The sequence below is a fragment of the Columba livia genome, chromosome 1 (assembly GCF_036013475.1).
Source record: "Columba livia isolate bColLiv1 breed racing homer chromosome 1, bColLiv1.pat.W.v2, whole genome shotgun sequence".
Classification (NCBI taxonomy): domain Eukaryota; kingdom Metazoa; phylum Chordata; class Aves; order Columbiformes; family Columbidae; genus Columba; species Columba livia.
Genome location: NC_088602.1, coordinates 138,656,161 through 138,672,581, shown reverse-complemented (window position 1 = coordinate 138,672,581; position 16,421 = coordinate 138,656,161). Strand labels below are relative to the sequence as shown.

The 16,421-nt window shown below is 44.5% G+C and overlaps 1 protein-coding gene across 7 annotated transcripts in view; it reads right to left on the bottom strand.

Annotated features, from left to right (window-relative positions):
- PRR5 (proline rich 5) overlaps nt 1–16,421 on the bottom strand; it is a 95,252-nt gene that overhangs the window by 44,306 nt on the left and 34,525 nt on the right. For 2 of the 7 annotated variants that reach the window (XM_065032864.1, XM_065032889.1), the window contains one exon: nt 9,968–10,081. The exons of 1 other annotated variant lie outside the window; for it this stretch is intronic. In XM_065032864.1, the coding sequence (XP_064888936.1) occupies nt 9,968–10,071 (104 nt within the window). In that variant the 5' untranslated portion in view covers nt 10,072–10,081. 4 more of the 7 variants (XM_065032911.1, XM_065032900.1, XM_065032878.1 and 1 more) reach the window with 4 other exon arrangements.

Sequence of the window (16,421 nt, the reverse complement as noted above, 5' to 3'; positions counted from 1 at the left end):
TATTAACACCTAAAATAAGTCTAAGTATATTAAACATAACTTTAAATACATTAATATATTAAGCATATTCAAAGTATTTTAAAGCATATTTTTGTTTCTACGGCTCACCACAGAGACAATTAACAGCTTCACTATGAGATCAGTGATAATATTCTGGGCATTGTTGGCATATATTTCCCTGAGCTATGGTTACTTGATTTCTTTATCAACAAATCAGCATTTGTCCGGACTGGACACTATACCTGAAGTTTAACCCATAAATGTAGCATTACTTTACTAGAATGTAATCTCAAGAATGTTAGTTCTTTAAAAAAAAATAAACAAACACTGGACAATTATGAAGTTAAGTCAATTTAAACAATCTCTATTCATTTTCAAATATGAAACTATAGAAAAGGGGCAACCGGTTACAAAGACTTTTTCCTGTTACCACTTACTCTTTTCTCAAAGATTTACACTTCTGCTTCGGCTAAAGGAAAACCAAGGCTGCACTGAAAGTGCAACAGGTCTGGAGTTTCTAAGGTGGACAGCAAGAGAGGCAGTGCTGTGCTCAGCGCAGGCAAACCACCTGTCCTACAAAAATGTTCCTTTTTCATGTTCGAGGCCATTTGTAACTGTTCTACAAGCAGATGTTGCTTAGAGATGGTGACTTTCTGTTGCAATCAGACACAACCGAAGACAGGACTGACATCACAAAAATCTCAAGCTCAACAGAACGTCACATACCTGATGCTGTTTATCCACCCTCCCCACAAATTCTAGGACACAAAACAGCAAAATCCTGCCAGGTACTGCAGGAACCTGGCAACCTCCGTGCTTAGCAGGGATGCTTACCAGTTCCATGAACTTAACAAGACTATCTCAAAGGGTTACTGAAATGAGTATGTCTTCAAGATGAAGCTCTGAAATATGCCTGACACAACTAGCTTGATGACACATCAGCTTAAATCACTTAGCTTAGGTCTGAGGACAAAGGTAAAGAAATGTCAGTGAAAGGTGAGACCAAACCTGTTCTAGTGTTAGCAGAAAGGAGAAGTCTCCCTCCCCAGCCCAGTGCCACCTTTGATAGCCTCACAGCATTGACTCCAAAGAGAAAGAAGACTCATACAGTCCCTCCATCCGTCCGTTCACCCCCAATCCTCCACTCCTGGAACCCCTTGGCAACTTCTACCACGTTTAACTATGGAGTGGACAACCTCAAAACATTAAGGTCTTTTAAGGTTTCTGCTGGATCTTTTAGGGATCAAGAACATACTGCGGGGTGAGTTCACCCTTTATTTGATACGCTTTAAGCTTCCTGACACTAACACACAAGAAAGCAGCCTTTATCTGCCCCACTGCTCTTACTGCTGATACTCAGTTTCTAACACGACTGCTTTTACTGAAATGACCATTCCCACCACTGGCAGTGACTGAAAGTCATTTCATTTCTGTCTGACTCAGTTACCCCATGTGTAAAATAAAGACGATGACACTGCCCGCTAAAGGTTTTGTTACGAAAATCATATCAAAAGCAATGAATGTGATTATCAATAGCAGTATTACATGCCATGACCGTCACTGTTTTTTATTCTCCCCTCACATTCCTACTAACTGCGAAGTGTGGTTCTTCCTTTTCACGGTTGCACCTGAGAAGGGGAGATGATATCTTAAGGCATGTTACAAAAACCACAGGGCAGAAATCTTCCTGCTCTGCACCATCTCCCTGAGTGTCTCTCATTCTGCATGCCACCTCCCTGACTGTATTCAAAAAGAGCAAGGAACAGCAAGAACAAGCCTTAGGCACGCTCAGGAGGTGTATTCAGGAGCCACCGATTTGAATTTCACCCCGACAACATCTACTGAAAAGATCTTCCAAGAAAGAGAATCTACGGCATGCACATCCCTCCTGTGGAATGTGGCTTTACCAGTGACTCTGCAGTATTGTTTTTCAGACCTTTGCAGCTGACCTCCCCCTACTCACACTACACTGGAGTCTGATGCAATGAAGAAGCAACCAGTTTTGGAGCTCTGTAAAGCAAAACCAGGACGAAATTTGCCCACCCTGGAGGTATCAGGATTTGGGGTTGCCCTGTTTTGCGAAGAAGAGCTAAATGTCATTGCAGGCACGATGCCATGGGGCAGTGCAGAATGCTTGGGGACTTTAGGCATCCACATAAACCTCCCCAGATCCGCAGTAAGACAACTCCTTTCAGTGCTTGCTGGGAGTAGAGGACTGGGCTAGAAGGTAAACCTGCTGCCATTCACAGACCCGCAAATGCAGGCACACAACAATGAACAGCAAAGAGATGCACTGTTAGAAAAGCTCAGTCATGTTCACCTGTGGAAAAAGGAAATTAAAAGTGGCAGGTGAAGGATATGACCCGCTGTGGATAAATGCACAAGCAGATAAAAATAGGAACCATTATCCTCTTCTATTTTGCTCCTTCACTGACATTTCCAAGGTATTAAGCACTCCCCAGCCATGGTGGTCCCTCTTTTCCCTACACCCCTGTGCACAGACATACACTCATGATCTAACCCGGCTTATTTTGACTGGCTCAAACAGACACACTCAATTTACAATTATTTGAAAACTGGCAGCTAAATGTCTCTGGTATACAGTGAAGTGACGTGAGTATTTTAATATTATGAGTAATATGTGAAGTACGGTTAATGTAGTGAATAAAACAAGCAGTCTTTACACGCTCGTCTGATTCGGAAATGAACTTTGCAATGTTCCTTGGCAGCCTTCTGCAGAGAAGAATGACTATCTCTCCTAAAAGCCAACATGCTCTCTCCTTCTCTCTGGCACTCCTTTCTAAACGAGGGGGAGGTGTTCTCTTTCCAGCTTAACAGGTCCATTATTATTCCTCAAAGAAATAAGAGAGAGAAAGCTTTTTTAACAAGAACTACGGGGGACAGGTTGTGAGAATTTAACTTAGTGCCTGTGTAGTAGAACTGCACCTATACAAAACATCCTAATGCTGATCTTTCAATATGCCTGGGATCTCCCTTATAGAGAGGGACAACTGCCCTGTCTGGAAGACAAGTCTTGGCCCTGCTACACTGACTAGCTGCTCTTCCTCACCATCAGAGACGGCAGCAATGCACACCTGGTACAGATACGCAGTCCCAGGCTGCAGGTGATGTGGGAATGCCACTGTAATCTGACCCTCCACACTAGCTCAAAAGGCAGCAAAGAGGAGGTGGAATAACCAGAATGCTATCAGTGGCATAAGGTGGTGTCAGGATAATAAAAAGCTAGCTTAAACCTTCTTAGTTACCTTGAGCTAATAAAAAAACAAACCAAATCCTTGGTTTTATCAAAGTAATGCTATGGTTTCTATAATGAGTGATTGTTTAAAAGGTTTTAGTTAGAATGGTACAAATTTTTGGTGTGAAGAAAATCTGAGCTGCTGCTTACATACAGAAGTCCTGCAAGATGCTGGAGATGGGTGAATCACCTTTATTTGTACCTGTGACCAGCCTCCACTGAGGCTTAAGTCAATAATGTATGTAATTAAACTTATATTTTAATAATCAACCTGAACTGAAAATGCCTTGTAAACTCCCTTCTGTAACTCTTTTACAACAGGGAAGTTAATAATGGGTGCACTCATGCACTGATATTACTCTGAACACCTTTGCTGTAGTTGCTGTGCGTGTGAATGTGTGTACAAGAACACAGAACCACAAAAGAGGCAAAAACAAGGGGCCAAAAAATGGTCAGTTCACTAATTGTCTGTGCTCAGTACTGAATAAGGTTCCAGTCTCCAATCAAGACCAGAACTTACACTGTTCATCCAGGGTTATAAATGCTTCTGGTTGGCTGTACTGTACCAACTAGATGTGCAGATGTATGCTCCTCTTCCTCCAGTGCTGCACTGTCTCCTGCTTAAGGAAATGAGCAATTTCTAACACTCCTCCACTAGTATCTTCTGCTGGAACAGACCTGGATGCTCTATGCACCTGAGCAGTGTACCTATGAAACAAGTTACAGCCACCCTTGTACCATGGGAAAGGGTAAATCGCTGAGTTTGGGGATTATGGGATTACAGATTGAAAGCGCAACACCAATTCATTAGCCAGCTCCTCAACTGGTATGAATCGGGGTAAATTGCTGCAGCAGCATTATTTGAGCTGAATTCAAGCACTAAGATATCTTATGTGCAGGCACCTTTCTGTAAAAACAGATGCCATGCGCCATACCTACTCTGAAGACTATGGCTAAAAGAAGAGAGACCAGTAGCACGGTAGAAAGAAACCGGGGAGGAGGCTTCTCACAGGTGAGGGGATGGGCAGGGAGGAGAGAAGCACGGCTAGAGCAGCCTGGCGGTGGGAGGGGAAATCAAGATTGGAAAACTGCAGTGACCATTTCTTTTCTTAAGAGTTTGCCTTTAGAATCAAGACAAAATGCCAGATAGCTCAAGCAAAGTGTTGTTCTTATCTACCCCACAGTTGCCACTGACTGACACTGATTGCCAAAAGAGAGCTACCTACAACCAAGGCGGCACTCACAGCAACAAAAGTCAACACAGCAGCCTAAGAAACTTCACCCTGCTACTCCTCCTAGATTTGCCCAATCCTCCAGAGGAGGCAGCAGCTCCAAGACTCAGTATTCAGCTGCCAGAACCATGGGGAACGGCAGGAATTCCCCACTGTTTGCTTCAGCACAAAGGTATCTGGAAGGTGTAAATCCCCACAGCACAAAGCTGGATGCTTGCTGCCAGCACTCGCAAACAGCCTAACAGCACGAGTGCCAAGACAGGGAGGGTGGGGTTTATTTTTCTGATTTTTGCATAATAGAAACCACTGCCTAAGTAGCTTAATACCACCAAAACATACATTCCACTTGAGTTGCTATTTGTCCACCCAGACACAACTGCCTTTGGTGAATGGGAAGCTGCCTACCCCTGTTTTTTCACTGATGTTCTTAAGAAGTTGAGAAGAAAAAATTATTGTCATTATAATTGTCATTATAATTGTCATTATAATTGTCATTATAACCTCTTTTCTGCTAGGTCAGAAACAGTTTGTTCACAGAGTTGAGGAGCAACTGCAAAATTGGGCTGATAAGTCTCTGAAGCTTGACCTGTTTGCTTTGACCGTGGCCATGACTCTGTCAGCTTGGCTTTTCCTGGCAAAGCAGGTGGAGCAGCCCATGTTTTCATGCACACACAGCACACAAGTAATTTTGGTTCTCTAAAACAGTCACTACCTTCGTATGCAAACAGCATGAGTGAAAATATAGTTTTTTCCTTAGTGTCTGCAAATTCTCTTCAGAGCTCCAAGTGAAGACTATGAGCAAAACCAACGCTGTGTGAACAATTGCACCCTGCAAGTACTGGGTAGTTAAAGGCAACATTTTCATTTTCAAAAGGGACTAATTGACTTAGGGCTTATTTCCTCTGGACAGCTATGGGAATAGCTAATTAGCAATAATTAACCTGATATACTTGCATCAAAACCTCCTTGAAGACACCCTTGCTCCAGAACAAAACCTCATTTTCCTGAATTAGCTTAATCCAATTGGGAAGAGACCGTTTTCAGCACAGCTTCAGTCCAGCTGCTACTCCACAGGCTTTCCATGAGGCCTTGACCCTTTCGAAATAAGCCTGCAACTGCTAGTTCACTTACGTTTTTGAAATTTTTACCCAAGGTAAAGCAATCTGCAAAGAGGGATAGGCTGCAATTACGCACTGGGTCACGCAACAGAAAATAAGCTGGTCTGCAAAACTCAATCTTCAAAGAGTTTGAGGCGCATTAGCTCATGGACTTCAGCAACTATAAACACCACTCTTACGTACGAAGAAGTTGAGACAAACAGGTGAAGGGACTTCCCTGAAGTGTTACTAAGAGTTAATATCTGTACAGAGTGTAGGACCACGGAGATTTTGGCTTCCAAACATACCTGCATTCAAGCAAGCATAAATATGTCTGGAGGGCTCTGAGGAGCAGGAATTCTCCACCACCACAACTTTCTATAACTGTAGTCAAGTCTGGCACATTCTCCATGGTGTAGTGGTGGCTTGGCCAGCTGGGAAGTCCCCTTCACCCCCCCATCCCTCCTCTGCACCTTGTAGCTCTGCTCCATCTATCCCCCATGCACACACCCAGCCAAATGCTCCAAAGAGGGCTCCAAATAAAGGGTCAGGAAAAAGAAGGTGATCCTCAGACAGGCAGAAATATTTATAAATATTTCTAAATAAACACTAAATATTGGAAGAAAGAAAATTTCTGAGTAGAAGTAGTCGATAAATATGCTGCTCTGGAATGTTTTCTCCACTAGAAAAGCCTCTCTGTGATCTGAAAAAAACATTAATTTTTAATTAGAAGATGAAATATGGTTCCCATGACTGTAAAAATTACTTTACAGCAAGTTACTGTGCTTATTACAACCCTGTAAAAATTAGCCCAAATCATAAAATTCTTTCTGATTCCATATGTCTCCTTGGATTTACTCCTGATCTCAGTAATGTCAAAGGCATCTCATCTGTCTTCTTTGCCTTTTCTTTGCTATCTCTCCTTCACATTTCTGTGATTTTTTTTCCCCATTTTCTTGCACCAAAAAGGATATAAGTGCTTTTGACTAGAGGCTTTCTCACAGCACAACTCAGTATCAGCTCCTGATTAGGCGGTCTGTGCTAGCTCAATCAGAATGAAAACCTCGCGATGGATTTCATTTGCCCTGAGAGGGCCTCCCCCCCGGCTTGCAAGCTCAAGATTAAAACCCCTGGGTTTCTCAGTCCAATTGCTTTAGTCAGCATTCAGCCCTCACTTTTTGCCTGAAGCAGAAAAGCAGGGGGAGAAAAGGAACTGAAGACAATGTTAGTGAAAAAATCTAAGCTATTTTAATCCAATGCAAATTCTGTGAGCTGTAACGAAACTGTATTGTTCCACTATGTTGCTGTTGGTTGCTAGTTAACGTGCATTGCCGGTGTGTTGCTGTACAGATCTTTTGGGGTTCATGGGAAAGCAAGCTCAAAAAAGCTGTGATATAAAGCTTAATTTGCATAGTTGCAGACAGCAGCTCAGCACTGATCTCCCTTTGATCTAACAGTGTGGAGAAGTTCTACAGCACTTATTTTGGAGGTGAAGGAAAGTTAACAGGGAGGAAGAGACCCTCCTCACTAGCACCGAGTGCTCTGTGCCTCCAACACACTGAACCCTGCAATAAAGCTCCTGCAGTTTGCCCTCCCACAGTGTCAGAAAGCAGCAGGCATCCTCTGGTATAAACAGTCTGAGGGCTGAGATGGGTCTGAACAGAGCAGAGGTGGCGAAGGGGACGTCACTGGGCAGCCAGACTGTAGCCACACACAAGCTGATTGCAGAAGGGGAGCCACATGTCCTCCTTAAAAAAAGCTCATGGTGACAAGGCTGCCACCTTGAAGAAGACCCCACTGGCAGAACTCCGGCTCAGTAGTGTTTCTGCACGATCCCCGCAGGACGGAGGCAGCATCCTTGCTCCACCTCCTCCTTTCGGCAGCGTGGGATCGGCAGTCTCGTGTGGGGCAGGGCCTGCCGTGGGGTTTGGCTTTACCTCTTCCCACATCAGTTTTGATGAGCTTGGTTCAAAAGCAGATACACACATGCCACACCCAGGCACAGCTGCTAACATTAGGCAAGAAACCAGCAGACATTTAAATATAGAACAGCCAGGCTTGGTGAGAGGGAAGAGCTCTGCTGGTGCATCTCAACTTCCTTGATCAGCAAGGTCTTATGCTTGATATTGCACGGAACGAAACAGAACGGGCAATCCTTTTGTCTGGAAGAACAAACAGCCCCACAAACCAAAGTATGGCATTATAGTCCTCTGTTAGGATGTTTTAATTTTGCAGGGGAAAAGTAAAAAACATTCCACAATCCAACATTTTCAAAACGCACCTGAGATCTCTGGTGAGTCAAATTATAGACGCCCAGTTTGCCAGATCAACATTACAGATGAACGTCAGCTCCCTCTAGACCAAACCCTATTACATATGCCAGGATGGGCATACACTGGTGATAGGCAGAAGCTGCAGTGGATAACTTCTTAATACAACTAATCCAACATAATTTAATCCCTGGCTTTCCTGAGGATAAGCTCCAGAGAGGATACAAGTCTTTTTGCGCGTGAAAGAATTACCCTTACTCTCTCTTCCACTCAGGAGAAACCCTTGCTCTATTAAATAAGAAATACAGGACCGTCCCTTTGCCCCTTCAGTGCAACTGGCTCATCATCTGCATAACTTGCCACAGCTTTAGGCTGCTGTTAGAGCAGGCACGCAATGCCCACTTGACTTGCGACCGCAGGTCGCAGCTGCCTGTCACCGCACGGTAGCAGCCCTGCCAGCTCTCCCAAGGCGTTTTGGAGCCATGTGCCAGCAAATGCGACGGGACAGTGTGGCGACCCCTGCACAGGGAAAAGACAGCCCACAGCAGGAAAGCAGGGTCTGGCCTGAGTTTGTGCAAAGCGGCAATAGGATGAGTCGCAGACTCCTATTCCAGGAACAGGCAATGGGACGGTTGTCTAATTGTTTGGATAAAACATGCAGATGGCTCGTTGATCAGCAGTCACTCCTGGCCAGAGCTATACCTGTCCTGTCTGAAGTAAAAATAATAAACTCTTGTTCCAACTCACTTAGGAAAGCCCCTCAGGTTTGAGTATCAGCAGCCTCTAAGCCTGGAGCTCTCCCTCGCCCAGCAAGCCTGAAGCCTGACCTGCCCTCCATTCGCATCCACTTCCACAGCCCCCTGCCCATAAGCCAGACCTGGAAACACTAAACCCTGCTGACAAAAGCTGTCAGCACACCATCACAAAAAAGGCTTTGGGGACCGTATTCTGTCACCTTGATTCACACCAAGGAGTATCTTACTCCCTGCTGGTTCCCATGGGGCTACTGGCCAAGTGAAACCCCAAGTGGCACAAACTCAGGTGGCCCAATGTAGCCTTCAATTACCACCACCATCCAGACCTCGTGGGCAACACCAGGTCATACAAATTGAACAGAAACTTGGTCTCTTTTGTGATCCGTACTGTTTCAGCGCTTGGTCTGCTGTTGGCATTAAACAATTCATAATGCAGGCAGGAAACCAAAAATTGAGCGGTAAGCAGGACAAAAGATGTGATTTTTTTTTTTTTCTCAGAATTCAAATACCTTTAACAAAGGTGTCTACAGTTCACTGGTATTTTTCTTCCTACAGCTGTACCGCTATACAACTGTAAAACATTACGACTGACGCTTTCCAAGCTGTGACCCAGAAGATGACATTTCATTTTCAAAAAAGACATGAGAATACAATTCCTAACAACTTAGACTCGTGTCTAAGAGTGTCACCAAAGTGGTCATTAAGATGCCTTCTGAATTTCTGTGCTAAGTGACACATTCTCAACAAAATGTTTCCATGTATTTTTTTGTCAAAGAGCAATAAAATTCATATGTATAAACACAATAAAGAAAACAGGGCTTATTTTTCCCTGTCCAAAGTGCATGTGCGTATGTACGCACACACAGAGATATCTGTATTAATGTGAGTAAATTGAGTAGACTTTGTATCAACAACCAGCAATATAGTCATGCAGATAAAAATAATGTATTTTAGTAGCTGTGCATGTATTTCTTTTTGAACTAAAATAAACCAAATCAGCCTCAAATGAGGGTATCTAGATAGACACAAAGACATATTTGTAGCTGGACCCTTTGAAATAAGTCCTTGTCCGTCACAATGCAGAGCAGGCTGTGCCATCTGCAGAAAAAGCTCTTTGCTATCAGCCCTCAGAGAAAGGTTAACAGCAAAGGGAAAAAGCCGCTCCCGTCTTTTACTTGAACGCAAACTCTGGTACGCGTAACGCACAAACGCAGAAGCCCGGCGTTCTGTAACCTTGCCGAGCTGGGAACAAGGCAGCCCAGCCTGCAAGCCAACGGAGCGGCTACCTGCACGTAAATCACGGCTGCGGGAGCACCGAGAGGCTGCCGGGGAGTCGGCACGTCGTGCGAGACCTTACCTGTTCCAGGTAGCGTTGGAGCAGGCCCGTCGCTGCTGGGTCCCCCGCTCATCCAAGGCTGCCTGCTCTCTCTTGCCCAGATCACTGAGGCTGGGCGAACTCATGAACTTCAACCTGCGAAGAGTCCTCATGGTCAAATGTGTGTTTGCGCGTGGCAGCTACAGATACACCATCCTGTTTACACACACACACACGCAGCTGGGGCAGCGGCAGCGGCAGCAATGCGAGCAGTTCCCTCCGTTTGCTGTTCAAAAAAGAAACTTAAAAAAAAAAAAGAAGAGAGAACCAGTCTCTACGGAGCACACCTCTGCCAGCAAGAAAACAAACCTTTAATCAGATCAACTCTGACGTCATCAACTGTGGTTAATAATCTCTCCAGTCCTTTCAAAAAATAAAACTTGAACTTCTGGCTGCTGCTGCAGCACTTTGAAGGGGCCCCTTGCAACCAGCAGCTGCCCAGGGAGCGAGGGCTTCCCCTCCCCCTGTCCCCGGGCACCGCGAACCCGGACTCTCGCTCCGCGCCGCCGCGGCGTGCTCCACCTGTCGTGGGAACTGCTCGGCTCCTCTGGCGGCTTTGGGGGGCCTGCTAGAATTTCTCCACCTCTCCCCCTTCTGTCTCTGCTCTCGCAAATGGAAACGAAACTGGAGGGCAACGGACAAAAAAAAAAAAAAAAGAAAAACAAAAACAAACCACGCAACAAAAAAACCCCAAACCCCAAGCAACCAATACTGACGCACTGAGACTTTATTGGAAAGTTTCATAACTGCCTGTGCCCTGCCACGTTATGACACTGCACACACGCGCTCTCGCTCCCCAGCTCATACATATACATATACGTACGCACACTCCCGCACTCCCTCTCTCCCATCCGTACGCTCACAGCACAGCCTTATGGCTCGCCTGGGAGGCTGCTTGGGCTGAAAGTGTCACATAAGCCACAAGACAGAAAGTATTCACAAGCAACACAGCTGCAGAACGAAAAGCGCTGGTTTAGGTTTTAGCATTTTGAGGAATTTTTGGTAGTGCATAGAAGAGCCTGATGCTTTGTCTTGCTCTGCCTTTTTCTTTTTTTTTTTTCAATCGAGATAACAGCTGCACAACTTGGGGCATACTTAGTTTCTACAAAAGCCCCAGGTGTCTTATCTTCAAAGGAAAAATCTACTTTCTCTCTCTGACTGCAGTACTGGAGCTGAAGGATATGCTGCTACAAGACTCCAGCCCATGCTCAGCTTGCTGTCACTCACTTGTGGTTCTGTTTTAAATTCAGGAGTGCCTGGCTCATCTGCTGGGAAGCAACGTAACAAAACAGCGATTAGCTTTCTCAGAAAATAAATTGTTTGCAATAGACTGAGCCAGAGCGTAAGAACTGCTCTTCTGTTGCTCCAGCATTGGTCTGCAAATAGTCTGGTAACAGCCATGAGGGCACCTTGCAGTGTCACCTTCCACTCCCTGGATGGGTGCTGCTATATAGAAGAACTTATCCTCCCTTTTTTCCCCCACACCTTCTACTTACTCTTTTCAGCTGTGATAACCTATTGTCTAGATTCAGGCCAGAATGTGTTTGTGTCCAAATAATATGACAAAGCTTACATTCCAGGATAACAGGATTTCTTACAGTGAGATCTGCCCTTTGTGCATCACTTACTGAAAACTGATTTCTCTCACTATTCACCCAAACTCAGCTAAGCTCATTGCATATAAATATTTACTTCAAAAATTTATATTTGGTATTACCTCTGTGGGCAGCAGGTGCAGAGCTATCTAGGAAAATAAATCCATTTTTACCTTGTGCTAGTTTTAGCAGCAGTAGTTTCATCCAGCTGCTTGGATTAGCATTATATTGATTGTCCTTCCCATATCAAAACCCTTAAGTATACAAATGAGCATCACGGTAGATGGCACATAATGTTTCACTTTGGAAGGGACCTGCAGCTCCACATTTAACCTATGTACAAAGACATCACTATCCCTGGTCTCTTCCAGATGTTTAAATCCTTCAAACAAATGAACAACAATCCACTATGTACACAGCCGCAAAAGGAAAACAAACGCAACAATATATGGCTGTATTCTAAGGAATGAGATGGCTTCTACAGCATACAAATCAGTGACCAAAAATAGATACAGCAAAACACTGCTTTGTTCAAATCGGATGAAGGGCACTCCGTTTCCGTGGATAATACAGCTCGGGAAAGCAGGGGACCACATCTCAGTCTGCGCTTCTGCTGAGGGCTCAGATAAACGTGCATCTACCCTGTTAAGTGAAACAACTATTTGGATAAACCTGTGGCAACGCAATTCCACCTAATTCCATTTTCCACCTAGCTCAGTCGCTTCTCTGCATCTCACTTGCTGTGAATTTGATAAGCCCTGCAAAATATTATTATACCAGATTAAACCTTTGGAATTTTTTACTCTTTGATCTTTCGGCAATGCCGATGACTTTATAAACCGTAGCTAGATGATGCCAGTATCTCAGCAACTACATCATAATATTTCATCTGTTTTTTTTTTTCTTAAAATCCTCAACTTTCTAAAATGACTGAACCCAAGGAGCTGCTGTGTCAACCTCAAATATGCCAGACAATGCTGCAAAAAGCAGCACTTGGCTTCCTCATAAACTCCAAATCCCCAGAGAAGGAAAAAAAAAGACCTCTTTCCCTCTGTTTGTTGAAATATTACACCTATAGATGTCAGACTATTTTTATGCCACCCCATCAATCTCAGTAACCAGCACTAGATTCAGAGTTGACACATGCACAAAGCACATGGGAGAAGCAGCATTCCAGTCTCCTGAAAAATTTTGGCTTGTGGTAACAGAGGGCAGGCTTTCTCTACACTTCTTCCTATGATTCCACCTGAATAAATGTTGATTTACGATGAAATTAATCCTTTTTAACAAGGGCTACCTCCACCCATAATTACCGAGTAATACTTCTCATTTACATTGTGCTGTGCATCCACAGACATCCTTGACTTCACGGCGTTCATTAATTCAGCCCTCAGCAGCTTTTGGGTCTGAAGGTAAAAGATACGATCCGCACTTCAGCGTGAAGAGTGAAGAAGAAGGTGATGTGACTTGCCCAGGCCACCCCGAGAGCAGGTGTCAGAGATGTCAAGAGATCCTAGGACCTCTGCCTCCCATTCCAGCATGCTGCCAAGGGGATGCTGCAGGGACTGGGTAGCCAGGGACCCCTTGGGCCAGAGGGTGATGTAGAAGACAGAGCTCTTCGTCAGGGCTTGCAGTGTGGCTGTTCCTCTGTAGCCACTTGTGAAGAGAGTTGCCGCAATACAGCACTGCTTCAAGATCGAGAGGCTAAGCAGCAGAGATTGCTCCCTATTGGTCATGGAGAGGGGTAAGAGCACTGACCAGACTAACTGGAAAGGAGGGGAGGATGGGGGAGTGGCAGCCCCCCTCCCCCGTAGGCTCAATAACGAGCACTACAAGCTTCTCAAATAGAACAACCACGCTCAGCACATTTACAGAGCTGAGACTGTAAAGGACTGTTAGGATAATTCACTTAATCCCAGAATGCCGCACACAGTGCTAATACCACTATTTCACCCACAAGAAAACTGCAGCTCAAAGGTTAAGTGATTTAATCAAAGCCACACAACCACCTCGGTGCAGAAGGCACATCCAGCTCCTGCTCCCTTCCCCCCCTTCCTCTCCAACATCTCTCCGCATAAAATCAGGCCTGTCTCTACTAGAAACTGCTCAATCATCCACAGGGTCCGCATCCTGCAGGTGACTGTGTGGCAAATCCTGGAGCTGCCACGGTGCCAGAGACCTCGGGGAATCTGCTCACCTGGACCTGCTTGCTATCTTGAGGCCTAAAACAACATACAGGTACATGAATACAGCCTGACAGGTCAAGATGTTTTATGCCGTTGTTACAACACAACGTTATCACACAGATCCAGGACCTCATAGCAAACATGGCTTTTAAAATAATCACTAAGGGTAACTGTAGCTAACTCCTGGTCTGCCCTTAACAACTGCAACGCTCTCATTGGGAGCTGCGATTTAAAGATCACATTGCTGTCCCTAGAAAACGTTAAAAAATGTCCAGGCAGACCTTCCCAAGCATACACTTGATTTCAAAAGAATGAGATTTGCTAAAAAAAACCTCCAAAACCAACCAACCGACCAAACAAAACCCCTACATTTTATTTACGTAATGCCATGTTAATTTTTACAGTACAACTGTGTTGTCTTCCTACAAGTTTCTTTTTGACCGCAATGAGAGGGCAGGGAAGCAAAAAGTAACGCTGACAAATGGGAACATGAAGAGATGCACAATTTATGAAATTCATAATAAAACTGCCAATGCTGTGACTGCTACAGGTCAACATGTCTTCAGCTACACCATTCTGCTACTGCAATGACAGGGTAACACTGCAGTGATATTGGTGCCAGTGGGAGGATATAATCAGCAAGAGAATTTGCTGTCTCAGCGTTATTCACCAGAGCTGTGTCATGTAAAAAAAAAAAACAAACAACAACAACAAAAAAAAAAAAAAAAAAAAAAAAAAAACAAACAAACAAAAAAAAACACCAAACCTCAAGAAACATAAATTTTAATTGGAAAAAAAAATAAAAAGCCTGCTACTTCACTTTATCTCCCCTCCTCTTTTGGAGAAGACGGCAGAAATCCCTATGGAAATACTGAATGGTGTACGCTCTGCAAGTGAAGAACAAAGAGGTGAAGTGCAATCTGTGGCAGAAAGGAGTTAAAAACGGCCCTAGACAAATGCGCTTTAGTTTTTCTTCGTAAACCACACCACAAAACTTAGGGCATGCCTCAACACATGCCAAAGCTCAGGAATTAGTCTTCTGAAAAAACACATTTCTTAAAGGCACAGCACGTCCTGCTGCACCATCAGAGGAGGGGCAAGGTGCAAGGCAAGAAGGAGATGTGCAACTATCAGGAAAAAAAATAAAAAGAGCGAAGGGGGAAATGAAGTTGCAAACCTTATGACTCATCAACTCTTTTACTACAATATCCACATAAAGCTCCTTTATCGTCAAAAAACAAAGAATAAAGAGAATAAAGAAAATATGAAACCAAGCAGGCACTGTTTATGGCCTTCCCCCTCCATCCCACTGACTCTCTGCAACCTCTGGAGATAAAGACACTCTCAAGGACAGTTTCTGCCTGTCATTTATTGAGGCTGGTCACAGGACAGCCTTGGTTTTGTCAGCCTTTTCCTTTATTTCTGCCCTCACCACAGCCAAGCACCAATTTACAGGAGAGGGTCTGGGCTTACTGGGCCATCTCCCCAACCTCTGAAAGACCTACTGCATGCTCCTGCAGTTCTGCGTCCTGTGATCAGTGGCACTTGCATGACCACAGTTGCCTCTCTTTAGACAGAACAGGGCTTTCTGCTCCTTTAGCTGCATATACAACTCACACGTGGGGTTTCTTTTGTCTTTTACGTTGTGGAAAAGTAGAAATGCTCAAGACAGTATCTCTTTCCTAAGCAAGCAGGAGGTGACACCTAAGAAGAGTCTTTTGATTTCTGCTAGAAAGGGATGCTTGGCCACCCCCTCACCATTTCTGCAGCAACACCTGCAAGTGCAGACACGCTGGCTTGCACCAAACATGGACACCCCTCATCACTGCAACCCGTGGAGGATCAGGGCCCATTTCCTGGACCTTCCCTTCCCAGCCTTGCTCGGCGTGAGGCCAAGCAGTGCAAATGTGCCTAGGAGACTTTCTCAGCAGAGAGAGAGAGAGCAGCATCTAAGCAAAGGGCCATCTGCACTGCAGCAACCATCCATGTCTAGTTTCTTTTCACAGTTTTCTGCTGGATGACATTTCTTATATGTTCACTAACTGAGTTTCTCAGCCTCCCCACCTTGCTCCCCTCCTGATTCTCTACCACTCTTTGCTCTTATACTCCCTCTTCCTTTTCTGTCTTTCTTGGTCAGTCAATTCTTCCTCAGGCAAAGTTTTTAAAATATAAACGAAATGGAAAGGAAAAAGAAAAAAAGAGACCAAAATGCTGGTATTAACACAGTGTTTTCAAACCACTCTTCAACTGGCTGTAAGGGAATCAAGTCTTTGTCTCCCCTCTTTGGACTGTGAGCTCTTTACCGTTTTTGCTCAGTGTTTGTACTCCAGCTAGCAAAACAGGGCCCTGAGCTCAGAGTAAGTCCCCAGTCACAAGCCTAACCTGACACAGGTTAGCAATATCTAGCAATACCTGTAAGGAAACCTTCGCTCAAAGCATCCATGAAATCGCATCCCCTTCGCTAGCAGTTTTTCATTTATGGAGTATAACAATATAAGCAGTTCTTAAAATACAGTAGATATCTAACTCCTTTATCCTTGTCCTTCAGGAGACAGGAACTAGGAGAAAATTCTATAGAAACAGGCCTGTTACAACCCCATCCAAAAATATCAAGCTTTCCACCAAATGGCAGCTCCCCTAGCTCACAGTATTATT